We start from the raw sequence: 27,381 nt of genomic DNA, 5'->3' as shown, positions 1-27,381 counted from the left end.
CTCCCGTGTCTTTCCCAAGACTGTAGACAACACCACTCTCTTCCTATCACTACCTTATAGCTTTGGCCTTATCCTGGCCTTATCTTTCTCATTCAGCCCACGTGTTCAAAATCCGTCACCAAATCCTCTGAGTCCTGCCTTAGAAAATCTTTACAACCCACCCCTTCCTCTCCGTTCAGACTGCCACTTTGCTGATCCAGGCACTTATCCTGGACCTCCCTGCCGCCAATCTCTCATTCTCCAGTCCAGTCCTTACTTCACTCTGCTGCCCAGATCACTTTTCTTAAAAAAAAGGTTCAGTCCACATCCCCACTCCTCGAAAACTTCTAGTGGTTGCCCGTCTATCTCCAGATCAAACAGAAACTCCTTACCAACCTCTTTAAAGCACTCAATCAACTCTCCCTTTCCTACCTTTCCTCACTGATTTCTTACCACAACCCAGCCTGTACATTTCACATTTCACAGCAGGGTGAATGTGGAAAGAGCCCAGGCTTGGGAGCCAGAGGTCATGGGTTCAAATCCCAGCTCTGCCACCTGTCAGCTGTATGACTGTGGGCAGGTCACTTTATTTGTCTGTGCCTCAGTTCCCTCATCTGTAAAATGGGGATGAAGACTGTGAGCCTCACGTGGGACAACCTGATTGCCCTGTATCTACCTCAGCGCTTAGAACAGTGCTGTGCACATAGTAAGTGCTTAACAAATACCAACATAATTATTATTATTATTATCATTACTTCTTGCGTCGTATCCACGCAGGTATTGTAAATTATATTAACGTCTGACTCCCCATCTAGACTCTAAGCTTGTTGTGGACAGAGAACGTGTCTGTTAATTCTATATTATGCTCTCCCAGAGGCTTCATACTCTGCACATAATAAGCGCTCAATAAATATGATCGATCCAGCAACTGCACTTAGCACTTAGATTGGTACAACCTGGCAAATGGATCCTTTGCTTAGCTTTGGGTCTGTGAGTCCTTCTGCACTACTGATGCTGGGTTTTTTCTAGGTATGCAGAATTTCAGGGTCAGTACAAGTTACTTCTTTTTCTTTCTCATCAAATCCAAACTCCTCACAGTTGACTTAAAGGATGGGAAGATTTGATGCAGAGCCTTAAATAGTGGCTCACTTATCAATCAGTCAGTGCTACTTAGTGATCATTTACTGCGTGGTGAGCACTGTACTTGGTGTTTGGTTTAGGGCTGTTACCTAGATCTCACTCCTTTGTTCCTAAAATCTAAAATCTTCTTAGACTGTAAGCCCGTCAAACGGCAGGGACTGTCTCTATCTGTTGCCGACTTGTTCATTCCAAGCGCTTAGTACAGTGCTCTGCACATAGTAAGCGCTCAATAAATACTATTGAATGAATAAATACTATTGAATGAAATGCTTGTGCTTTGCACATCTCGATGTAGGTTAATTTTCACCGATTTTTCCTTCTATCCCCATGCTCTCAACAACAGGCACAGTATTGGGGAATGGCTTGCGCCTATCCTTTTCTCCTATTAGCCACTCACTTGTCTCAGCGTGGCTCAGGGGAAAGAGCACGGGTTTGGAAGTCATAGGTCATGGGTTCGAATCGCGGCTCTGCCACTTATCAGCTGCATGACTTTGGGCGAGTCACTTCACTTCTCTGGGCCTCAGTTCCCTCATCTATAAAATGGGGATGAAGACTGTGAGCCTCATGTGGGACAACCTGATTACCCTGTATCTACCCCGGTGCTTAGAACAGTGCTCTGCCCATAGTAAGCGCTTAACAAATACCAACATTATTATTATTATTACAACCTCTTCCCTCCTCTACTATATACTTCATTCTCACAAATCACCTTGGGGGTTGGGAAAAAGTCTCACAACTCCTCAGAAATCTTCAAATGCTTCCATTTGCCTCTACATCCAGACAGAACCTCAAATTTCCTAAGAATATTTTACATCAAAGTTTAATATCATTAGGGAAGCAGCTTGGCCTAGGAGATAGAGCACAGACCTGGGAGTCAGAAGGACCAGGGTTCTAATCCGCCACTTATCAGCTGTATCTTCTTGGACAAGTCATTTAACTTCGCTGTGCCTCAGTTCCCTCATCTGGAAACTGGAAATTGACTGAGAGTCCCATGTGGGACATGAACGGTGATTAGCTTGTAATAATAATGGCGATATTTGTCAAATGCTTACTATGTGCCAGGCCACTGTTCTAAGCACTGGAGTAGATACAAGATAATTGGGTTGTCCCCAGTCAGTGCTTTGTGCAGTGCTTGGCACACAGTAGAGAAGCAGTGTGGTTTAGGAGAAAGAGCACGGGCTTGGGAGTCAGAGGTCATGGCTTCTAATCCCAGCTCCGCCACTTGTCTGCTGTGTGACCTTGCCCCAGGTCACACAAATTCTCTGTGCCTCAGTTACCTCATCTTTAAAAATGGGGATTAAAAAAATGTGAGCCCCACGTGGGACACTCAGTGCTCAGCACATTGTAAGCTCTTAACAAATGCCATAATTATTATTAGTAGTAGTAAGCACTTAAATGCCATAAAAAAAAAGGAAAAACATCTCTCGATATTGGGCTAGAAGGCTCTCTACCAATTTTCACTCTCCTATACATTGGACATCGTTATTGGCTGCTTCCCAACTTGTATTATTTTCCTTCTTCCCAAATTATTTTCCTTCCTCGCAGTATCGTCTTGTAATTGTAGTTTGGTCTGGACTCTCCAACCTCCAACCCCTTGCTCATGTTGTTGTTCTGGTCTCGGAACTGCCTCCCCACCAAATCTGCTAGAATGCATCTCTTCCCTGTCTCCGAAAACCTCCTAAAATCCCAGCTCTTTCAGGAAGATTTTCCCCAACTCTTGTAATTTATAGCTGCTTTTTTTGTTTTTGGCATTTCCTATCATCAACACTTACGTTTAGGTGGATATATTTGGTTTTTCATTCACTTATTTTATCTCATTATGATCTACTTGAGCCACTTCCTGGTATACTAGCTTGTAACACTCTTTAGAGAAGCAACATGGCTCAGTGGAAAGAGCCCGGGCTTGGGAGTCGGAGGTCATGGGTTCGAATCCCGGATCTGTGAACTGTGAGACTGTGGGCAAGCACCTCACTTCTCTGTGCCTCAGTTACCTCATCTGTAAAATGGGGATTAACTGTGAGCCTCACTTGGGACAACCTGATGACCCTGTACCTCCCCCAGCACTTAGAACAGTGCTCTGCACATAGTAAGCGCTTACAAATACCAACATTATTTAGAGAATTTTGTCTCCTGCTCTGGTTGTTAGCTTCTTGAGCTCCAAGCTCTTAAAACCTTGTTTCACACACAGTTGTTGTTCAGTAAAAACCGTTGAATTGTAGTCCCTCAAGTGCCTAGTTTAGTGCTCTGCACGTAGTGAGTGCTCAGTGAATATAACTAATGGATTGATGTAATGTTCCTTCCAGAAGGAACGAGAGAAATGCCCTCCCGTGTACGATGTGGGAGATTGTCTCTTAACCACATTCCCATCTCTAATTCTATTTATTTATATTGAGGCTATTGATTCCTGTTAACTTGTTTTGATGTCTGTCTCCCCCCTTCTAGCCCGTGAGCCCGTAATGAGCAGGAATTGCCTCTTTTGGCCGAATTGTACTTTCCAAGTGCTTCATCGATTCATTCAGTGAATTCGTTCAATTGTATTTATTGAGCGCTTACTGTGTGCAGAGCACTGTATTAAGCACTTGGAAAGTACAATTCGGCAACAAATAGAGACAATCCCTACCCAACAACGGGCTCCCAGTCTAGAAGACGGGCAACAAAAAGCAAAACAAGTAGACAGGTGTAAATAGCATCAATATAAATAAATAGAATTATAGATCAAATTAAACGTTCAAATTAAGCTTGATATCTCACTTGGTAAAAATGTGTTTTCTTTATTGCTCTTCTGAAATGACAGAGGGCGGCTGAGGAGGACGTGAATCCGGCGGATGACCCGAACAATCAGGGAGAAGATGAGTTTGAGGAAGCCGAGCAAGCGAGGGAAGAGAATTTGCCAGAAGAGAGTGAGAAGCGTAAACTCAGCCATCAAAAACCGGAGAATGCGGGAATGGACGAACATTTGGTGGTAAGTAAATGGCAAGCACGGAAATTGTTTGCGGCCTGGTACTATGAAGAGAAGCAGCGTGGCTCAGCGGAAAGAGCCCGGGCTTGGGAGTCAGAGGTCATGGGTTCGAATCCCGGCTCTGCCACGTGCCAGCTGTGTGACTGTGGGCAAATCACTTAACTTCTCTGTGCCTCAGTTACCTCATCTGTAAAATGGAGATGAAGACTGTGAGCCTCACTGGGGACAACCTGATAACCCTGTATCTCCCCCAGCTCTTAGAACAGTGCTCTGCACATAGTAAGCGCTTAACAAATACCAACATTAATTACATAAAAATAGAAGAATCGTCTAAATAGACAGAAGGCGCCTATCTCAGGGCGCTTTAATAATGTTGGTATTTGTTAAGCGCTTACTATGTGCCGGGCACTGTTCTAAGCGCTGGGGTAGACATAGGGGAATCAGGTTGTCCCACGTGGGGCTCACAGTCTTAATCCCCATTTTACAGATGAGGGAACTGAGGCACAGAGAAGTTAAGTGACTTGCCCACAGTCACACAGCCGACAAGTGGCAGAGCTGGGATTCGAACTCATGAGCCCTGACTCCAAAGCCCATGCTCTTTCCACTGAGCCATGCTGCTTCTCCGCTTTGAAGGGTCTCCATTAAATGGTAGCCTGCAGACGAGCGGGGCAAACATCTAGGTTTTTAATTGTGGAGTGATCCTTCATTGCTTTGTGTCCGCTGATCCATTCACAGGGTACTTTTAGCCGTCGTGTGTGCAGTCCTGCATTCCATATTTGACGAGTTTTGACTTTACCCTTCCGTTTGGTTTGACAGATGGCAGGAAATCCAGACCAACAGGAAGATAATGTCGATGAACAGTATCAGGAAGAGGGAGAGGAAGAGGTAATGAAATTGAATAATGCCGACAGATGTGGTATTGGCTAAGCTTTACGACTTGCCAAGGGCCGTACTGAGGTAGCGGCAAGATATCAGGTCGAACACGGTCCATCTTCCATATGGTGATCATAGTCGAATAGTAATAATAATAACGTTGTTATTTGTTAAGCGCTTACTATGTGCAGAGCACTGTTCTAAGGCTCTGCACATAGTAAGCGCTTAACAAATACCAACATTATAATTATTATTATTAATATTATTATTAGACTGTGATCACCATGTAGAAGAAGCAGCGTGGTTTAGTGGCTAGATCCCAGGCTTGGGCGTTAGAAGGACTTGGGTTCTAATTCTGGCTCTGCCGCTCGTCTGCTGTGGGACCTTGGGCAAGTCGTTTAGCTTCTTTGTGCCTCCGTTATGTCATCTGTAAAATGGGGATTAAGACTGTGAGCACCATGTGGGGCAGAGACTCTGTCTAACCTGATTAGTTTGTACCTACCCCAACACTTAGTATAGTGCTTAGCACATAGTAAATACAGCACATATACTAAAATTGGAACGATACAGAGAAGATTAGCATTGCCCCTGTGCAAGGATGACATGCAAATTCGTGAAGCGTTCCATATTTTTATATATTTTTATTACCCTATTTATTTTGTTAATGAGGTGTACATCCCCTTAATTCTATTTATCGTGATTATGTTGTCTTGTTTTTGTCTGTCCGTCTCCCCCGATTAGACTGTGAGCCTGTCATTGGGCAGGGATGGTCTCTATCTGTTGCCGAATTGTACATTCGAGGCGCGTAGTACAGTGCTGCGCACATAGTAAGCGCTCAATACATACTATTGAATGAATGAATGAACCATAAAAAATAGGAAGGAGAAAAGGTGTTCCCAGTTTCACAGAAGAATAGACCTAGGCCAGAGAAGTCTGTCAATCAATCAGTGATATTTACTGAGTGCTTACTGTGTGCAGAGTACTGGTATTTTTTTTTAATGGTATTTGTTGAGCACTTATTGTGTCCCAGGCATTGTCCTGAGGGCCGGGGTAGGTACAAATTAAACAGGTTGGACAGAGATCCTGTCCCGCATCAGGCTCACGGTCATAATCCCCATTTTACATATGAGGTACTTGAGGCACAGAGAAGTTAAGTGATTTGCCCAAGGTCACCCAGCAGACAAGTGGAGGAGCCAGGATTAGAATCCAGGCCCATGCTCTAGACCGTGCTAGTTTCTCACTCTTCTGAGCAGTTGGGAGAGTACAGAGAAGCAGCGTGGCTTAGTGGAAAGAGCACAGGCTTGGGAGTCACAGGTCATGGGTTCTAGTGCCGGCTCCACCACTTGTCTGCTGTGTGACCTTGGGCAAGTCACTTAACTTCTCTGGGCCTCAGTTACCTCATCTGTAAAAATGGGGATTAAAAAATGTGAGCCCCACGTGGGACAATCTAATTACCCTCTCTGTACCCCAGTGCTTAGATCAATGCTCAGCACATAGTGAGCACTTAATAAATACCATAATGATTATTACAATGCAACAGAGTTGGCTATACCATACACTGGAATTATTATCATTATTATTAGACACTATCCTTTTTCCTAAAGAGCTTAGGCTCTAATGGGAGAGGCTGTTAAATTACAGGGAAGGGGGAGGCAACGGTGTATAAGAATATGAAAGTAATTGCTTTGAGGGTGGGGGTGGGATGAGGATCAGGTGCCTGGGGGTGCTGATGTAAGTGTTCAGTCCAGTGCTTTGCTCACAGTAAGCGCCCAGCTGCATTTGATTGAGGTGCATAGGCGACACAGAAGGCGGGGGGAGAGGAGAGAAGAGAATGGCAAATGAGAGATTATTCATTCAATAGTATTTATTGAACGCTTACTATGTGCAGAGCACCGTACTAAGTGCTGGGAATGTACAATTCGGCAACAGATAGAATGTGAGCCGGCAATGGGCAGGGATTGTCTCTAACGGGGGGAGACAGACGGACAAAAACAAGACAAATTAATTGCAATAAATAACTTTCTACAATTCTGTAATAGTGTTATATCAAGATGCAGAGTGAAAACACACATTACAAGAGAACTAACCACAGTCTTCAATAGGGCGTAGTTCACTCATTCATTCTATCGTATTTATTGAGTGCTTACTGTGTGCAGAACACTGTACTAAGCAGTTGGGAAAGTGCACTACATTAGTCAAGGAAGGCTTCCTGGAGGAGAGATGATTTTAATAGGGCTTTGAAGAGGGGGAGAGGGAGTCCAGGAAGGAGCAGGGGGTCAACGGCGGGAGAGACTAGATGGAGGAGGTGTAAGTAGGCTGGTCGTAGAGGAGTGACGTGAGCGGGCTGGGATGTAATGGGCAAGGCACCAGGAGAGGTAGGATGGAGAGAGCCGATTGAGTACCAACGGTGAGGAACGTGGGACACACTGTCAAAGTGGGAAGAAGAACAGGTATATTTAAATCTCTGTTGGACAGATGTGGAAACGGAGGCACAGAGGAGTCAACTGACTTTGCCCAAGTTGAGGGCAGGCAAATGGTAGAACCCATATTAGAACCCGGATCTCTTGACTGCCAGGCATGTGTTCTTTCCAGCGTGGCTCAGTGGAAAAGACCCCAGGCCTGGGAGACAGAGGTCAAGGGTTTGAAACCCGGCCCTCCCGCTTGCCAACTGTGTGACTTTGGGCAAGTCACTTCACTTCTCTGTGCCTCAGTTACCTCATCTGGAAAATGGGGATTAAGACTGTGAGCCCCACGTGGGACAACCTGATCACCCTGTATCCCCCCAGCGCTTAGAACAGTGCTTTTTGCACATAGTAAGCGCTTAACAAATACCACCATTATTATTCTTTCCACGAGACCACGCTGTTTCAGTTAAAAACTACGTTACTCAACTTCACTTCTGTCCTGATTCGCGTTCCTGCCCTTTAATTTTTTTGGTATCACAAAAGAGTCACGCTGAGAAATGGGGGTAAATATTAGAAAATATAAAAAAAAATTGATCTTTTTCTCTTTTGTGAATTGCTAAACTGGAAGCAGTGTGGCTCAGTGGAAAGAGCCCGGGCTTGGGAGTCAGAGGTCATGGGTTTGAATCCCGGCTTTGCCACTTGTCAGCTGTGTGACTTTGGGCAAGTCACTTCTCTGTGCTTCAGTTACCTCATATGTAAAAATGGGGATGAAGACTGTGACTCTCACATGAGACAACCTTATTACCCTATATCTACCCCAGCGCTTAGAACAGTGCTCTGTACATAGTTAAGCGCTTAACAAATACCAGCATTATTATTATTATTAAAATCCCAATCTCTTCTTTTGCTTTTACATTGACACAACTGGAGCATTTTCAGTTTTTACTGCCCAAGTAACGATCATTGTTTATCGTTCACTCGCAAGTAGCCGTTGCTGATGTGTTTTTTAAGATTCTGTGGGCCGGCGAGCGATTGTATGCCGAAGTATGCGTACATCACAGTAGAGTAGTTCTTTAGATTGTAGCCTTCCCTTTTTATTGCTCTCGATTTTTTTTTTTTCCTGTTTGCGGGGCACAGAAAACCTTCTTTAGTTTTAGTTGTATATGTCATTGACGATATTAAAGAGAATTGTAGTGAATCCTACAACTTCATCTTTAGTGAGCCAGTAACATTTATTACTCACAGTGTGCAGAGTTCCGCAGTAAAGACTACGTGCTCCGTGCCCACAGTGTGGTGGAGGTTTCACAGTCACTGTTAATACTAAGAACCAAGACCTACATGGATTTTGTTTCGGGTGGTGAGGGAGCCTAATCAGTCACAGAGGTTATTTTCAGGGTGACTCAGTCGATCAGTGGGGTCCTCTAGACTGAGAGCTCGTTATGGGCAGGGATGGTCACTCTTTGTTGCTGTATTGCATTTTGCAAGCGGTTAGTACAGTGCTCTGCAATCTGGTGGGGAGACAGAGCCAAATGGCCAAATATAGAATCAGTGAATAAAGGAGTAAAACCTGAGACCAGTAATTAAAACAGAAGTAAATTTTTAACCAGTATATGTATACACCCCCCCCCCCAACCCACACACGTGAATGCTAGAGAAGACAATAGGATGTTACAAGGAGTGTGAGAAAGTAGTCTGAGTTAGTCATGGGCGTCTTTTGAAAAGATAACCTCTTAGGAGGAATATGAGCCAAAGGATGAGTGACTTTACAGATTTGAGCAGAGAGGGAGTTCCTTGAAGGTAGAAAGGCACCAAAGGTGGAGATGGGAGAAACCCAAACTAGGTCAGGTAGAAGTTTTAGCATGGGAGTAGCATACGGTGTCACCTGGATCCTAGTGGAAGAAGGAAAGCCATGTGCCTTTCTTCCATGTGGAACAAACTTACTTGTAAAGATTTCAGATGTAATTGACTCCATGTAAAATTTTCAATCTAATGAGGTTAAAAAATTAAATTCAGTTAACCACCAAGAGCTTTATTTTGGTTGCCAACAAAGCTAAATGTATTTTTAGGATCAATATGAAGGAATCAAGACCTAAATGAGAACAGAACCTTATGAAATTTTAATTAAGAATCATCTAGCGGTGTTTTTTTTTTCCAGTCAATGGCATTTTCATTTCCTGCTTTGAAAATTAACCATTAGGTAATTCATTGTGAGTACAGCAATCATAATGTAACCTCTACTCATTCGATCGTATTTATTGAACAATTACTGTATCCAGAGCACACTACTAAGCACTTGGTAGAGAACACTATCATAGAGTTGGTAGAAACGTTCCCTCTCCACAAGGAACTTCTGGTCTAGACATTAAAATAAATTCCAGATATGTACATAAGCGCTGTGTGGCTGAGGGTAGCATGAATAAAGGGTGCAAATCTAGATGCAGGTGCGACGCAGGAGGGAGAGGGAGTTAAAGGAAAAGAGAGCTTAGTTGGGAAGCCGTGGAGATGATGTGCTTTTATTAAGGCTCCGAAGGTGGGGAGAGTGATAGTCTGCCAGATACAAAGAAAGGAGGAAGTTCCAGGCCAGACACAGGATGTGTGCAAGGAACTGGTGGCGAGATAGATGGGATGGATGCACAGTGCTGGGGTAGATAAAAAGGTCATTAGGTCAGACACAAGTCCCTGTTCTTCATGAGGCTCCCACTCACAGGAGGAATGAGAACAGGCATTGAATTGCCATTTTACAGATAAGGAAGTAGAAGCACAGAGAAGGTCACACAACAGGCAAGTGGCAAAGCCGGAATTAGAATCCGGGTCTTTTGACCTCCCAGGCCCGTGCTCTCTCCACCGGGCAGTGTTGCTTCTCAGGACTGCTCTCTAAAGATTGTATTTTTCTGCCTCTACTTTTATGCAGTGTTTGCTTCCTGTGCCTATCTTTTTAAATGAAATACTGTATGGAAAGTGCTGTTGCTTGGAATTTGTAGGGTATCTTCCATTTAAAGTTAGAGATGCTCTAATCTATATTACTTTTTTGATGAAACTTCTATCTCTGCATTCCTAGTGGGAACTGTAATATAATAGTAACCACAATAACAATGTTTGTATTACATTCACTGATATAGTTGTCTCTATTGCATACTTGCCCCTCACCAGTTCTTCAAAAAAGATTACTCTTTTTTAACCATATACATTTTAAGTGGTGATACCGGGGAGGAGGAGAAGTAAAACAGGATATTGTTGGATGGTGTGGGGATGGATAGTTAATTCATTAGGTTGGCTGTGAGCCAGCTCTTGAGAAGTAGAAGGGTGAGAGTGGGAAGTAGTGTGGCTCAGTGGGAAGAACTTGGGCCTGGAAGGCAGAGGATCTGTCTTCTAATCCCAGCTCTGCCATTTCTCTGCTGTGTGACTTTGGACAAGTCCCTTAACTTCTCTGTGCCTCAATTCCTTCCTGTAAAATGGGGATTAAATCCTATTGCATCCTACTAAGGCTATGAGCCACATGTGGGACAGGGTTAGGGACTGGGTCCAACTTGATTATCTCATCTCTACTCCAGCACTTGGCACAGACAAGTAAGTGCTTAACAAGTGCCCTCTTGTTGTTGTTGTTATTATTATCATCGTTTTAGCACAGACAAATCATTGAACGTCTCCTGTGTGCGGCGCTTGGGAGACCCAGCCTCAAATGCCCCTTTATCTCCCTCTTTTTTCTCCCCTCCTTTCCTCGTCCTCTGTGTTTCCTTCCCTTTTTTTCATCTGCTTCATTATTGCTAAACTTAATTTCCCACGTAATAGCCTTTGCCCTCTTTGAGGGCTGCAGAAATTGCGCAAAAAGATGGTACAGTTATGCAAGTAAATATAGTATTTATGAAAGGCTAACTACAGCTAAGCACCGTGCTGATTACTAGGATAGGCGATTTCAAGACAAATAAGGAGTAGTTCTTAACTCACATTCTCACAGTGGGAGGGAGGGAGAACTAAAACCTTACAGGCGGTGATGTGGCCAGAAATTCACTGGCTCGCAGAGGAATAGAGGGGCAAGATTTCCAGATGAGTACTAGTGATTAGACCACGCTACTGCTATGGCAGCCGTGGTAAAACAGTAGCTTCACATTTCATATTTACACATTGCCCATTAAATTTGCCCCGACATCCTCAGAACCAAAAGTTAGACCAGGGTAATAAGATACATTAAATTACATTATACTTATGTGCTTTGTTTAGGTACAGGATGATCTGACTGAAGAGAAGAAAAGGGAATTGGAACAAAATCCCGAAGAGCCGTATGGTGAAAACGATGAAAATGTACGTGAAAACTGTGGTGTTTTTATGGTCTACTCTCGGCATTGTTCAGAGCAGAAACTTTTAGGTGTCGATATATAAGACAGTCAGAGGGAACTTTGCCCCACCGGGTTTCCAGGGTCAATCCAGTTTAAGAAAATAATGAATGACTAGAGATAGGAAGAGATGATAAACCCCAGTTCTTCGTCATTGTCGAGGTCGTAGAAGTAGTAGAGAAGTGGCATGGCTTAGTGGAAAGAGCACGGGCTAGGGAGTCAGAGGTCATGGGTTCTAATCTGCCATGTATCAGCTGTGCGACTTTGGGCAAGTCACTTCACTTCTCTGTGCCTCAGTTAACTCATCTGTAAAAGGGGGATTAAGATGGTGAGCCCCATGTGGGACAGCCTGATTACCTTGTATCTACCTCAGCGCTTAGAACAGTGCTTGGCACATAGCTTAACAAATGCCATCTTTATTTAGTAGTTGTAACAGCAGTAATACTAAGGGGTACTTATCAAGGGCTTACTTTCCCAAGCATTGCATATAGTAACCTCTCAGTAAATACTCTGTGACTTCAGAGTACGGTCCTAGGAGCTCGAAAAAAAAAATATCGCAAAGGTGAGAATTAAATATCGTTCCCTAGCCCTCAAGCGGCTAACAGTCCGTGAATTAAGGACGACTTAGGCATGACAGACATTTAAGGAAGGATGAAACAATAAAATCATAAAAACAACCAAAAAAATACAAGGATAATGGTGTATACATCAAGAAGATTAGGGTATTCCATTGAATTTATTGAGTGCTCATAATGTGTTAAGCACTGTACTAAGCGCTTGGGAGCCTACACTTTAACAGAGTTGGTAGACCGTTGCCTGCTTACCATGAGCTCTGAGTCGTGTGTCTAGGCGAGTCACCCTCACGCTCCTTGTTGGAGTTGGGGCTGATGGGAGCGCCGGTAGAGTGAGGAAGGCGGGAAGTGCCTCTCTCCTACCCTGATCTCTCTCCCTCTCTGCATTCTCGCATTTCCTCCTGCCTTCAAAACATCTCTACTTGACTGTCCCGCTGTCATCTCAAGCTCAACATGTCTAAAACAGAACTCCTTATCTTCCTGCGTAAACCCTGTCCTTCCCCTGACTTTCCCAAGTGTAGACAGCACCACCATTCTCCCTGTCTCCCAAGCCCGTATCCTTGACCTTATTCTTGACTGCTCCCTCTCATTCAATCCATCTCTAAATCCTGTCATTTTGACCATCATGTGGCTCAGTGGAAAGAGCCTGGGCTTCGGAGTCAGGTGATGGGTTCGAATCCCGGCTCTGCCACTTGTCAGCTGTATGACTGTGGGCAAGTCACTTAACTTCTCTGTGCCTCATTTACCTCATCTGAAAATGGAGATTAACTGTGAGCCTCACATGGGGCAACCCCATTACCCTGTATCTACCCCAGTGCTTAGAACAGTTCTGTGCACATAGTTAAGCGCTTAACAAATGCCAGCATTATTATTATTATCAATAATAAAATCTGCCCTTTCTTCTCTATCCAAACTGCTACTATGATATTCCAAGCACGTATACTGTCATGCCATGATTATCATATCAGCTTCCTCGCTTGACCTCCCTGCCTCCTGCCTCTCCCCACTCCAGCCTGTACTTCACTCTGCTCCCCGGATCCTTTTTCTACAGAAAAGTTCAGGTCACATTTCTCCAATCCTCAAGAACCTCCAGAAACTCCTCACCGTTGGCTTTAGAGGACTTAATCCCCTTGCCCCTCTCTTACCTCACCTCGCTACTCTCCTACTGTAACCCAGCCCTTACACTTTGCTTCTCTAATACTGACCTTCTCACTCGACCTTGATCTCGTCTATCTCGCCAGTGACTCTTGCCCATGTCTTGCCTCTGGCTCGGAATGCCCTCCTTCTTCATATCCGATCGACAATTACTCTCCCTTCCCTCAAAGCAAGCCGTATATCGAAGGCACATCTCTTCCGAGAGGCCTTCCCTAAGCCTCCTTTCCTCCTCTTCCACTCCCTTCTGCGTCGCCTTGACGTGTTCACTTTATATATATATATATGTATATATGTTGGTATTTGTTAAGCGCTTACTATGTGCCGAGCACTGTTCTAAGCGCTGGGGTAGACATAGGGGAATCAGGTTGTCCCACGTGGGGCTCACAGTCTTCATCCCCATTTTACAGATGAGGGAACTGGGGCACAGAGAAGTTAAGTGACTTGCCCACAGTCACACAGCTGACAAGTGGCAGAGCTGGGATTCGAACTCATGAGCTACTGACTCCAAAGCCCATGCTCTTTCCACTGAGCCACGCTGCTTCTCTATTCGTGTCCCCTTCCCAGCCCCACAGCACTTGTGTACATATCTGCAATTTCATTTATTTCTATCAGTGTCTCCCTCTCTAGACTGTATGCTCATTATGGGCAGGGAGTGTGTTATTGTTATATTGTACTTTCCCAACTACTGAGTTCAGTGCTCTGCACACAGTAGGAACTCAATAAATACAAATGACTGACTCTCCTGTGCAGGAAGACCTGGCCATCTAGCGTAAGGGACTGGCTGTGGACTCTCCCTGCTACTGCTTCCATGCCCTCCCAGGCAGTATGCTAAGCACTGGCGTAGATATCAATCCTTCAGTTGTGTTCATTTAATGCTTACTACGTGCAGAGCACTATACCGAGCGCTTGGGAGCGTACGGCACAACGGACTCAACAGACGCCATTCCCTGCCCATAAGAAGCATATGGTCTGGGGGGAGACGGATGTTATTATGAAGAAGTCACTTTATAATATATAAATTAGATGTTATAAGAAGTGCCGTGTGGTTGGGGGCGGGATGAAATCAAACGACCAAAGGTGTCGGATCAAAGCGGATCGATACCAGCTCATCAGCTTGGAGGTGGTTCATGTCCCACATGGGACTTGCGGTCTTTATCCCCGTTTTGCAGACGAGGGAACTGAGGCCCAGAGAACTTAAGCGACTTGCCCATGGTCGCACAACAAACAAGTGGTGGAGCCAGGGTGAGAACCCAGGTTCTTCTGACTCCCAAGCCCATGCTCTACCCACTAGTCCACACTGCTTCTCTAAAGCATTCCCTTTTCGGTCTTTTCAGACCGAGCATAGAAAATGAACAACTGCTGAATTTCTGCGGCTGTGGAGTCTCTTGCCTGGCTCCCTCCTGTAGAAGTAGAGACTGCTCTTTCTCAGCCCTCTTCTTTGTGTGTGTCTGTGTGGAGGAAAATGGGGCACTGAGGTCCCTCTCGTCCCTGCCACCTGTCATCCAGTATGTTAGAGAAGCATCGTGGCTCAGCGGAAAGAGCACGGGCTTTGGAGTCAGAGATCGTGGGTTCGAATCCCGGCTCGGCCACTTGTCAGCTGTGTGACTTTGGGCAAGTCACTTAACTTCTCGGTGCCTCAGTTACCTCATCTGTAAAATGAGGATTAAGACTGTGAGCCCCATGTGGGACAACCTGATTCCCCTGTGTCCACCCCAGCGCTTAGAACAGTGCTCGGCACATAGTAAGTGCTTAACAAATACCAACATTATTATTATTATGTTCCCAATGAAACTTTCAGGTTGATGAAAAAAACAACGAAGGTGAAGAACAGGACGTTCAAGAAGAAAATCATCCGAGAGGGCACGAGGACAACTACGAGGAGGAAGAAGATGAGGAAGCGGGGGCTGTTGCAGAGAAATCCCACAGAAGAGCTGAAATGTAATTTGCATAGTTCTACGGGAAAAGCCAAGAGACTCTCTTGAAGCTGCTGAAAAATAGGCCTACTGAACTCTAGGATATTTAATTACAGGAATTTAAAATTTTGACTTTTTTACTTTTGTATTAGATGCTCTGACATTTATATAGATATGCTATTTTGATATTCTAGGTTAGTGCTGCTTTTTATATCCAAACCTAATGTAAAATGTCAAACACAATTAAAATGGCTTCTGAAGCACATTTTTCAAAGGGTTTTTTGCAATGTTTTACAAAAGAAAAATTTTCTATGTGATTAAACATGTAACTTCTAGTTTATATACATATATTCTTTTTCTATTATGGGGGGAAAAAACCTAGCGCCTTGAAATATGTGATGTGTAGTTTTATAAGCTTCAGGAAAACAATCAGGTCAATTCACATTAACTGCTCCTTATGTATTGGTGTATTATAATTTTGTCTCTGTCGTATGCAACAAAGATGTAATATCTGGTGCAAAATGAAATAATGGTTGCTTTACAGTTTCTGCTCTGTGGGGACTAGGATTTTTCAAGCAGTCAAACCAAATGAGTGAGAATGTGTTGGGGAAGGTGAAGTTTCCTTTCTTCAGAACCGTATGTAACTCTCTGCTCTGTATTATAAGAGGCATTGGAATTTGCGATGGGAATAAATTGGTAGTGCTAAAACTACAATGAAATCAGACTGGCCAATTAATTATATTTTGTTTAATGATCAAATGGGCCTTGAAGATTCGTCCCTCTTGAGAGTTTTGAGGGAGCTTGCTGTGTTGGGGGGGAGTTGGGAGAGTGTATTCACTACCAGGTTTTGTGACTCCTAAATTTTCTTCCCTAATTTAGCCCGGTGAGATCGAGATCCTAAAAATTGTGTTCCATCTGAGATGAATATTTTGTTCTACTCCAGTGGCTTTTTCTCTTTATGGTTGGGAAGTGAGGGTTAACCAGTTGAATAAAATAGACTCATGTGAATGACTTTGATAAACTGCATTGCACGAAACCATATGCAACTATATCCATTTTGATGATATAAACTCTTGCTTGCGGTTTTAATCTTCTTCGAAGGGGTTCGGTTTAGGGTTGTTGTTTTTTTCCCTTCTTATATAGCATTGGGGTGATCCTAAACTAATTCTTAAGGTTGGAAGTCTGGATTTCATAAATGGCTTAGTTTCTTAAAATGGAATATTTTCAATCACCAGCATAATAAAGGTGTAGGAAAGGAGCTTTTTACAACCCATATAATTTTAGAGTTTGTATCTTTTTTATATTCAAAATGGACACTTTTACTATTTTGCTATGAATGAAATTTAATTAATTTTGGACTAACTTGGTTGAGTGCATGTTCATGTGTGATTTTTTTTTTTAACTATCCCTGCCTATTTTTGAGGGGTTTTTTTGGAGTATGAATAGGACCGCTTGGGTGAAATGTATTCTAGTGTGGCAACTTTAACTTTTGAATCAGATTTTCCTTGTGAATAAAACCCTGATTGTGTAATGTAAAATGTATATTACTGTATATAATATTCAGAATTCAATTATTTTGGTAAATTAGTTTGTATTTAATATCATAGTTGCAGTATTTAATGATTTGAAGCATAACGAAACTTGGTTTCAGGCAATAAAAGTAGAAGGTGGGTCATCTTTTTTGGAGTGTGATTTCTTGTAGTTTATCTAATTTTCTGTCTTCTTCAGGAGAGGCAAATGAGAATATGAAAATGGCACAGTTTATTAGTGCTCTCTGTGTGCAGAGCATTGTACTAAGAGTACAATACAAGAAAGACATTAAAATTTACAGATAGGGAAGTGGCAGGGTATAAGATTATGTACCGCTCTGGGGCTTAAGGAGTTCAGACCCATAGTTGAAGCAGGAAGAGAGGGTGAATAGGTTAGGGAAATGAGAGGTTAGAAAAGAGTACGATTGAATATTAAAACACAAAAATAAATTTGAAGTGCTGTGGGGTGAGAAGTCCTTAACGGTTGACTCAAGTGCCTCAGCGATGCAGGAAGGAGGGAGATGAGAGTAGTTGGGGAAGGCTTCCAAGAGGAGATGGGCTTTTGAGTAGGGTTTTGAGAGTGGTGGTTGATCTTTGGATTTCATTTCTGTAAATTTGGACTTGTAGAATTTTGAATATGTTTCTGGTTCTGAATACCTTCTCATTGCTTTTACGTGTATGCCTTTCCCCATTTAGGTTGTGAGCTGCAGAAGTAGGTTGGAGGGGAGAGAGAGAGAGTTCCAAGGAAAAGCACCAAGACAAAAGGTTGGAAAACAATAATAATAATAGTATTTAAGTGCTTACTAATAATAATGTTGGTATTTGTTAAGCGCTTACTATGTGCCGAGCACTGTTCTAAGCGCTGGGGTAGACACAGGGGAATCAGGATGTCCCACGTGGGGCTCACAGTTTTAATCCCCATTTTACAGATGAGGTAACTGAGGCACAGAGAAGTTAAGTGACTTGCCCACAGTCACACAGCTGACAAGTGGCAGAGCTGGGATTCAAACTCATGACCTCTGACTCCAAACCCCGTGCTCTTTCCACTGAGCCACGCTATGTGCCAAGCGCTGTTCTAAACGCTGGGATAGATACAAGGTAATCAGGTTGTCCCACCTGGGGCTCACAGTCTTAATCCCCATTTTACAGATGAGATAACTGAGGCGCAGAGAAGTTAAGCGTCTTGCCCAAGGTCACACAGCAGACAAGTGGCGGAGCCAGAATTAGAACCCACATCCTCTGACTCCCAAGCCCATGCTCCTGCCGCTGAGCTGCGCTGCTTCTCCTAACCATAATATCCATAATCATCCATAACTGTTGATACTCCCCTATTCCTCTCCAGTCCCTCACTCCCACCGCCCCTTCTTTGACTCTCCCATCATTCCCAGCAGTATTGCAAGAGAACTCCTGCCTCCGCTCAAAATCCAACCCCTTCACCTGCACCTCCGATCCCATCCCTTGGCCCCTTATCAAAACATGTCTCCTCTCTTATTCTTTCCCCGCACGCCATCTTCAACCATTCACTTTTCATTGGCTTCTTCCCCATTGCTTTCAAACATGCTTATTTATTCCCCTATCCTAAAAAAGCCCCCCCTCCGCCGCTTCCACTTCCTCTCTTCCAATTCCCTCTTTGACCCTCTCTAAGCTGGCTTCAGGCCCTACACGCCACAAAAACCGCCCACTCTAAGGACACCAGTGACCTCCTCCTGGCCCAATTCAATGGCCTCTTCATCCTAATCGGCTTAGACCTCTCAGTTGCCTTCAACACCATTTAAACACCCCCTTCTCTTGGAAACTTCATTCAACCTAACACTGTCTTCTCCTGGTTTTCTTCCTCTTTGCCCGCTCATTCTCGGTCTCATTCACAGGCTCCTCCTCCGCCTCCCACCCTCTGCGAGGGTCCTTCAAGCCTGAATTCTAGGTCCCCTTCTATTGTCCACGTACAGATACTCCTTCGGAGAACTCATTCTCTCTCATAGCTTCGAGTACAAGATCTAGGAAGGAAATGAATGTGCTTTGGATCATTTTGGCAAGAAAGAAAAGTTAAAGGAAGATTTACGTTTGTTCAGAAATAAGATAACCCTGCTTTTAAGAATTGTCCATCTCCCCTCTTTCCATCCTTTCCCCTCACTCTACCCCATGATGTTTTGGAAAAATAGCTTATCTCTTTGGGTCTGCCATTACTCTTCTGAAGCACCTATTTTCCTCTCTAAACCACCCAGAAAACATTTTTCTCTCCTTTTCTTTATCTCAGATCTCACATCTACCCTTCCTCCTTTTAAGTACACTTATTTACAGCTCATAAAAGGAAAGAAAATCTAATGACTAGCTGAAAGAACTATCATGAAGTGAAGCAGTTGCATAAAGATATTCCTTGATCGACTTGATAAAAACAGTGCCGCAGAGAAGCAGGATGGCCTGGTGGAAAGCACGAGGACCTGGAAGTCAGAGGACCTGGGTTCTAATTCTGGCATTACCACTTGCCTGCTTTGTGACCTTAGGCAAAACACTTGACTTCTGGTGCCTAAGTTTCCTCAACTGTAAAGTGGGGATTTAATACCTGTATTCCCTTCTGTTTAGACTTCGAGCCCCATGTGGGATAGGGACTCTCCTGACTAACTTGTATCTCTCCCAGCACTTAGGTGCTTGAGGCATAGTAACTTGAAACCGGTCAAGTTCAAAATAGATGATTTTGAAAATTGGCGTTACAATTCTTGGACTGCCTTAGTGTAGGAGCCGTAGTGTCATCCTGTACGATAAGCGAGTGGTTGTTTGACGAAAGGTTGTAAATAATTAGCTGTTCTGTATCTACAGTGAAATTAACATGAAAACTTAAGTTGTTTAGTTATGGTCTAATGGGTAGGTTAGATAGGAATGATTTGCTTATAGTAGAACATATTAAACAGATAGAGGTTATGGAATTTTCTGCAGAGGTATATAGGCAATTATCTGGGAACATGTAATGTAGGCCAGTACAGGCCTTTCCGAAGCTAGAAAATCCGATTAAATGATCTTCCTTTGTGTTCTTAAAATGTCAGCTGGGACTTTTGCACCACATTATTTGATGCTTCCTTGCTACTTGCTTACTGTTTGAGCTTGGCCAAGTTGCAACTTGCGTGGAGGGTTTATCTCTCTTTTTTGCTGTATTGTACTTTCCAAGCACTTGTACAGTGCTCTGCACACAGTAAGTGCTCAATAAATACGATCGAATGAATGAATGAACTTCTCTAGGTCTCAGTTTCCTCACCTGTAAAATGGAGATTCAATAGCCGTTTCCCCTCCTCCTTAGAATATGAGCCTCGTAAGGGATAGGGCAACCTGATTAACTTATATCTATCCCGGCGCTTAGTACAGTGCTTGGCACATAATAGGTGCTTAACAATGATAATTTTGGCATTTGTTAACTTATTATCTACCAAGCATTGTACGATAGACTGTAGAACGGACACAGTCCTGTCCCACCCAGACATTAAAATCTAAGGAATAGGGAGAACAGGTATTTAATCCTTATTTTACAAATGAGGCAAAGAGAAGTTAAGTGACTTACCCAGGGTTACATGGTAGCCAAGTGGCAGCTCCAGCTTTAGAACACTGACTTTTGGGCCTGGGCTATTTTCCACTAGGTCATGCTACTTTTCCAGCACCACAATGATTATCATTATTATTAGCATGAATGACATTACTGGATCAGCTCAGCCCAATATTCTCTGTCTGTGTCGATCAGTGAATTGTAGTGATTGAGTACTTGCTGTGTGAAAAGCATTGTACTAAATTATCGAAAGCATGTTCATTCACGGAGTTCTTTTTTTATTTTGCTTTTTTATGATATTTGTTAAATGCTTACTTGTGTGCCAGGTACTGTAATAAGCACTGAGGTAGATACAAACTAATCAGATTAGGCAGAGTCCGTGTCCCACATGCGGCTCACAGTCTTAATTCCCATTTTATAAACGAGGTAACTGAGGCATAGAGAAATTAATAATAATAATGGTGGTATTTGTTAAGCGCTTACTATGTGTAAAGCACTGTTCTAAGCGCTGAGGGGATACAAGGTGATCAGGATGTACCACGTGGTGCTCACAGTTTTAATCCCCATTTTACAGATGAGGTAACTGAGGCACAGAGAAGTTAAGTGACTTGCCCAAAGTCACACAGCTGACAAGTGGCGGAGCTGGGATTCATGCCTATGACCTCTGACTCCCAAGCCCGGGCTCTTTCATTCATTCATTCATTCAATAGTATTTATTGAGCGCTAACTATGTGCAGAGCACTGTACTAAGCACTTGGAATGTACAAATCTGTAACAGAGACAGTCCCTGCCCTTTGACGGGCTTACAGTCTCATCTGGAAAATGAGGATTTGAGACTGAGTCCCACGTGGGACAGGAACTGTGCCCAACCCAATTTGCTTGTATTCACCCCAGTGCAGCTGCTTAAGTGACTTGCCCAGGGTCACGCAACAGACAAGTGATAGAGCCGGAATTAAAACTCAGGTCCTGACTCCGGGGCTCTTCCCACTGGGCTGCACAGCTTCCTAGTCTGCCTATATGGCAAATGTTTCCTGCAGTGAGTAAATGGGCATATCAAGAGTGAAGCGTGCACAATGGATTGTCCTAGGAAATCATAAAGGTCAGGTAGGAGGGGTGAGCTGATTGAGCGTTTTGAAGTCGTTGCTAAGGCGTTTCCTTTTGATGTGGAGGTGGACGGGCAACCCGAGGAGGTTCTTGAGGAATGGGGAAATACTGACCTTTTTTTTTTCAAAAAAAAAAAAAAAAGAAAAATGACCTGGGCAGCAGAATGAAATAAGGACTGGAGTGGGGAAGAGACGGATGGTTGGGAGATAAGTGAAGAGGCTGATATTTACCCTTCTTAAAACTTTTATTTTAATAACCCACGGCAGGTTTCTCACCCAACAAATGTAATAAGAATATGATGATCTAATTAATACAGTTACACTTTCCGTCGATAATTTTTACCGTCTATGGCCATTTGGAATGAGGAAGAGCAATTCTCCAACAATATAGCAAAGCTTCGGTGTGAATTACTTTACAAGTACCTCACTTTTTTCTCCTGTGGTATTAGTAAAGAGTGTACTGTGTATAAAGCACTGTTCTAAGCTGTGGGGTAGATGCAAGTTATTCAGATTGGACACAGTGCCTGTCCCACATGGGGCTCCCAGTAAGAGGGAGAACAGGGGTTTAATTGCTGTTTTGCAGATGAGGAAACTGAGGCACAGAGTAGTTAGTGACTAGTTTAAGGTCACACAGCAAAGTGGTAAAGCCAGGATTAGAACCTGGGTCCTCTGATTCCTAAGCTTGGCATGTCGCGTATTTTATTATGTGGGGCTCGTCTTCTTGTGAAAAATCATGCGGTAAGGCTAACACATAGTGTCACACAAATGTTCCCAGTTGTTTGTTGCAACAGCACCCAGCTGTGGTTGCAAGATACCCACTGTCGGAAGAATGTTTCCTCATTCCACTATAGTGTTTTAGCCAAATGCTTAGTGAAAGCACATTATGGCAGATATGATTGTACAGAGTTGTCTAAGACACCTTGCTGATGTGTTTAGCTCCAAATTTTTTTTCCACATTTAAGTCTTTACTGTCATGGACTGCTGATAGGTTTTTTTTAAAAAAAGATTAAAAATTTTTCATATAGGCCTGGTTTCCAAAATTTCTGAGGGACTCAAAAAACTTTGTGAAAGGAATAATTTCTGTAAAAGTGCTAATCCTAAGTATACGGGCACGACGTATGATTCAGTATATTCTAAATCAGACTATTTTAAAGAGACTTTGACTAGTGTTCAGCATTTGGTCTGATTTCTGGGTTTGTATAGTTTTTCAAGCAATCGATCGGAAATATATTTGTCCTTTACCATTTTGGCAGACCTTGTTGTACTCCATCTCTATATGTTTCTAATGGAGCTTGAAATTAAATGTCATTTCTGTTTATTTGTTTGCACATCATATTCTCCATATAGCAAGTGTCACGAGAAGAATTGGCTGCTTGGGAAAGTTGTTCTTAGAGGGGAATTGATAAAAGAGGAATGGTCGGGATTGGGCGTACATCTCATCATTGCCTCTGTAAAACTTGGTAATCTCAGCATCAGATCAGCAAAATATTGAAAGGGAACAATGTGTAATCCTGATTATTTCTAATTTTTTTGTGTGTGGTCAGTGTACCATACCTAGGTATTTGCAGCCCATTTCCACTAGAGTATACTGCATGAATGATTTAGGAAAAGTGTGTATGTGTTCATATATATATGTGTGTGTGTATATGTATATAAATGTGTGTGTGCGAGTATATCAAATGGATTTGAGTGCTTACTGTGTGCAGAGCTCTTGAAAGAGTGCAGTGTAACAGAGTTGGTGAACACATTCCTTGCCCACAACAAGCATGACCGGGTTTCTCCTCTGTTATGGTAAGTATTTTATTAATGGTATTTGAGTGCTTACTATGTGCAGAGCACTATAGAGCATTTGGAGGGACTGCCGTGTTCATTCAGTCATATTTATTGAGCGCTTATTGTGTGCAGAGCACTGTACTAAGCGTTTGGAAAGTACAATTCGGCAACAGATATAATCCCTACCCATTGGTCTTCACAGTCTAGAACGGGGGAGATAGACAACAAAGGAAAGCAAAGCAAGTGGACAGGCATAAATTGCATCAATGTAAATAAGTAGAATTATAGATATATACTCATCATTGATAAATAGAATAATAAATACATGTATACACAAATGCTGTGGGGTGGGATGGGGGTAGAGCAGAGGGAGGGAGTAGGGGAGATGCAGAGGGAAAGAGGAGCAGAGGAAAAGGGGGGCTCAGCCTGGGAAGGCCTCCTGGAGGAGGTGAGCTGTTAGTAGGGCTTTAAAGGGGCGAAGAGAGCTCGTTTGGCGGATGTGAGGAGGGAGGGCATCCCAGGCCAGAGGTAGGACATCGGCCAGGGGTCGATGGCGGGACAGGCGAGAACGAGGCCCAGTGAGGAGGTGAGCGGCAGAGGAGCAGAGTGTGCGGGCTGGGCTGTAGGAGAGAAAGGAGGTGAGGTAGGAGGGGGCAAGGTGATGGAGAACTTTGAAGCCAATGGTGAGGAGTTTTTGCTTGATTTGAAGGTTGATGGGCAACCACTGAAGGTTTTAAGGAGTGGGTGACATGCCCAGAGCGTTTCTGTAGAAAAATAATCCAGGCAGTGGAGTGAAGTGAAGAGAGACAGGAGGTTGGCAGTTGATAAAGGATGCGGATGCAGTAATCAGTAATCAGTGTTCTTTACTAAGCACTTGGGAGAGTACAATGCAACAGAATTAGCAGACATGTTCCCTGCACATAACAGGTTTACAGTCTTGTCTTGAGGGGAGGAAATAAAAGCCCAATTCATTCATTCAATAGTATTTATTGAGCGCTTACTATGTGCAGAGCACTGTACTAAGCACTTGGAATGTAAATTCGGCGACAGAGACAATCCCTGCCCATTGACAGGCTTACAGTCTAATCGGGGGAGACAGACAGAAACAAGACAACGTAATCGCAATAAATAACTTTCTACAATTCTACAATAGTGTTATATCAAGATGCACAGTGAAAACACACATTACGAGAGAACAGACCACAGTCTTCAATATGGCATAGTTCACTCATTCATTCAATTGTATTTATTGAGTGCTTACTGTGTGCAGAACACTGTACTAAGCAGTTGGGAAACTGTGCTACAGCAATAAAGAGACAATCCCTGCCTACACAAGCTCACAGTACAGTCTAGTTGTGTATAATGATGGTGAACAAATGCTCTCTCCCCTCATTTGGGATGGGAAGACAATGAATTGACTTCAGTCCAGTCTTCAATAGAACAGGTAGCCTTTAGGGAATTAGCAGGGAGAAAATGATTTTGATTTAAATATTATTGTACAGAGTTCCTAAGCACTCTTTGTAGGGACAATTTCTCCTCCAGCCCCAATGGTGCAGTCTTTCAATTCCAGGGGTGCTAGTTGGGAGTCTAAAAGAAAACAAAAAAGCTGACATTTCTACAAGAAAAGGAGCAGAGTATTAAGGAAATAAATCCTCCCCTTAAACTAGGAAGGGCTTCTAGTTCCATGTATTTTGGAGTCAAATGGAACAAATTTTGTGAATTTGCACCCTTCATGCCCATCACCTCTGAGAATTAAGCATACAACTGCTTTTCCGATTCAAAAGATCCCAGTGGAAGTGGCTATGTTTAATCTTCACATTCTTTCTTTCGATCGTATTTATTGAGCACTTACTGTGTGCGGAGCACTTGAAAGGTACAGTTCAGCAACAGAGACGATCCCCGCCCACAACGGGCTCACAGTCTAGAACTTCCTTAATTATGTAATTTTGTATGTAAGTTCTACATTTTCTGAATTTGATGATCCTTGGTATTGTTTGGGTTTCACCAATATAGATGAACAGTGTTTGGTGATATTTTAGCATTATTTACTGTCCCTCTGGTATACAGACAGGCAAAGGAGTAAACACAAGATCCCAGAATCTTTTGGATTAGTGTACGGAGTAGCTGATTTAACCTTGAATTCTACAACAAGGTCTTGGACAAGGAAATCCTGGAGTTCAGCCAGTTCTCTGCAATGAACCTCAACTCATGGAAACTCAGATTTCTTGGTTGATTAGGGAGAGAGAATGCCAAGCTGCCTTTGCTCCAAGGATTGATGATAACCATTAACTAAAGTCAGACCACTTCTCCAACTCTCTACCACACCTACAGCCTTTCTCATCCTCCCCAACCATGCTTTAAGAGATTTCCCTGCCCCGTTCTCTCAGTCTATCCCTTCTGCCAGTGCCTCTGATCTCCTTCCCTCTCACCTTCCAAAATGATTGTGCTCAAATCAGTGGGTGGAATTTGAGTGCCTACTGAGGCATGGAGAAGTTGAGTGACTTGCCCAAGGTAACACTGCAGGCATCTAGCATTAGAACTCAGGTCTCTAGGTTTGTGCTCTGTCCACTAGACCATAGGGCTTCACTTAATCTCTGTATTATCTAAAAATGCAGGTATGTTTTCCTTCCTTTCAATTTACCAGTCCTCTGTGGGACAAGTACCATGTCCCATACGATTTTCTTAGATTGCCCCAGGGCTTATGTTAAGCAATTAAATATATACCGTTAATATTACTATTTTACTATCATTATAAATGAATATTGAATCAGAAGCAACTAATTAAAAATAACGTAGCTCTGTAATACTTACCTTCTATTTCAGCAGCAGGCAGAGGTTTCTTCTCAATGGTTTTAATTCTTCCCTGGTGTTGTGACTGCAGAGAAAATCTACAAGTCTTTAGCCAGTGCTCTGAGCTGTCTTTCTCTTGTATAGTTTCTTGTCCCAAAGCAAATATAAGCTTCAAGCATGTAAAATAGTTAACAAAAGGGTGCTTCCAAATGTAGACAAATAAGTAACGTGGCAAGCATGGCCTAGGGGAAATAAAAGAGGCTGAGGACTCATAAGACCTGGTTCTGATCCCAGCTCTGCCCCATATCTGCTGTGTGACCTTGATTAAGTCAATTTGTTTGTGCCTCAGTTACCCCATCTGTAAAGTGGGGATTGAGACTGTGAGCCCCACATGAGACATGGACTTTGTCCAACCTTACTAGCTTGTGTCTAGAGAAGCAGTGTGTCAGTAGAAAGAGCACGAGCTTAGGAGTCAGAGGTCACAGGTTCTAATCCTGGCTCCGTCAGCTGTGTGACTTTGGGCAAGTCCCTTAACTTCTCTGTGCCTCAGTTACCTCATCTGTAAAATGGGGATTAAGACTGTGAGCCTCACGTGGGACAACCTCATTACCCTTTATCTACCCCAGCGCTTAGAACAGTGCTTGGCACATAGTAAGCACTTATCAATACCAATATTATTTGTATCATTATTATTCCCCAATGCTTAGTATAGTACCTGGCTTACAGCTGGCCATTAGTAAATACCACTAAAAAAACATAAAAACCAGCATCACTAAAGTTCAATGGCACAGATTAATTTTACAGAATTCAAACTTCTCCTATAACTGAAGAGTCATGAAATTGTCTAGGAAGTTTTTCCTTTTTTATTGGTGTTTAAGCGCTTACTATGCACCAAGCACTGCTCTAACCACTGAGATAGATACAAGTCAACCAGGCTGGATACAGGCCCTGTCCCACATGGGGATCACAGTCTAAGTAGTAGGAAAGACAGGTATTGAATACCCATTTTGCAGTTGAGGAAACTGAGGCACTGAAAGGCTGCTCAAGGTCGCACAGCATAAGTGGGGGAGCTGGGGTTAGAACCCAGATCCTCGGCTCTCGGGCCTATGCTCTAATCCTGTAGGCTGCACTGCTTCTTTATCAAAATTAAAGGTAGAAAGATTTTCTTCCTTAACAGTTTGCAAACTCAGTAGACTGACTACATTTGCTTCCCACACACAACCTCATATTAGTAAATTTCTAATACCTAAAAGCCATTTAACGAGTCAACAAATAAACAGCTTCCAAAATAAGGTATGCAGATAGGACAATAGCTATTTCCTAATCTCTC

The 27,381-nt window shown here is 43.1% G+C and overlaps 1 protein-coding gene and 1 pseudogene across 6 annotated transcripts in view; both read left to right on the top strand.

Moving 5' to 3' along the window:
* The window catches only part of GOLIM4 (golgi integral membrane protein 4), a 102,565-nt gene extending 85,563 nt beyond the window's left edge, over positions 1–17,002 (top strand). For all 6 annotated transcript variants that reach the window (XM_029075893.2, XM_029075900.2, XM_029075886.2 and 3 more), the window contains 4 exons: positions 3,914–4,081; positions 4,895–4,963; positions 11,575–11,655; positions 15,213–17,002. In XM_029075893.2, the coding sequence (XP_028931726.1) occupies positions 3,914–4,081; positions 4,895–4,963; positions 11,575–11,655; positions 15,213–15,356 (462 nt within the window). In that variant the 3' untranslated portion in view covers positions 15,357–17,002. The remainder of the gene's footprint in view (positions 1–3,913; positions 4,082–4,894; positions 4,964–11,574; positions 11,656–15,212) is intronic.
* On the top strand, positions 5,470–5,584 carry LOC114817187 (annotated as a pseudogene).
* Positions 17,003–27,381: the final 10,379 nt, after the last annotated feature.

The sequence above is a fragment of the Ornithorhynchus anatinus genome, chromosome 1 (genome assembly GCF_004115215.2).
Source record: "Ornithorhynchus anatinus isolate Pmale09 chromosome 1, mOrnAna1.pri.v4, whole genome shotgun sequence".
NCBI lineage: Eukaryota > Metazoa > Chordata > Mammalia > Monotremata > Ornithorhynchidae > Ornithorhynchus > Ornithorhynchus anatinus.
Note: the sequence above shows the minus strand (reverse complement) of the source record. Positions and strands in the feature narration are given on the sequence as shown.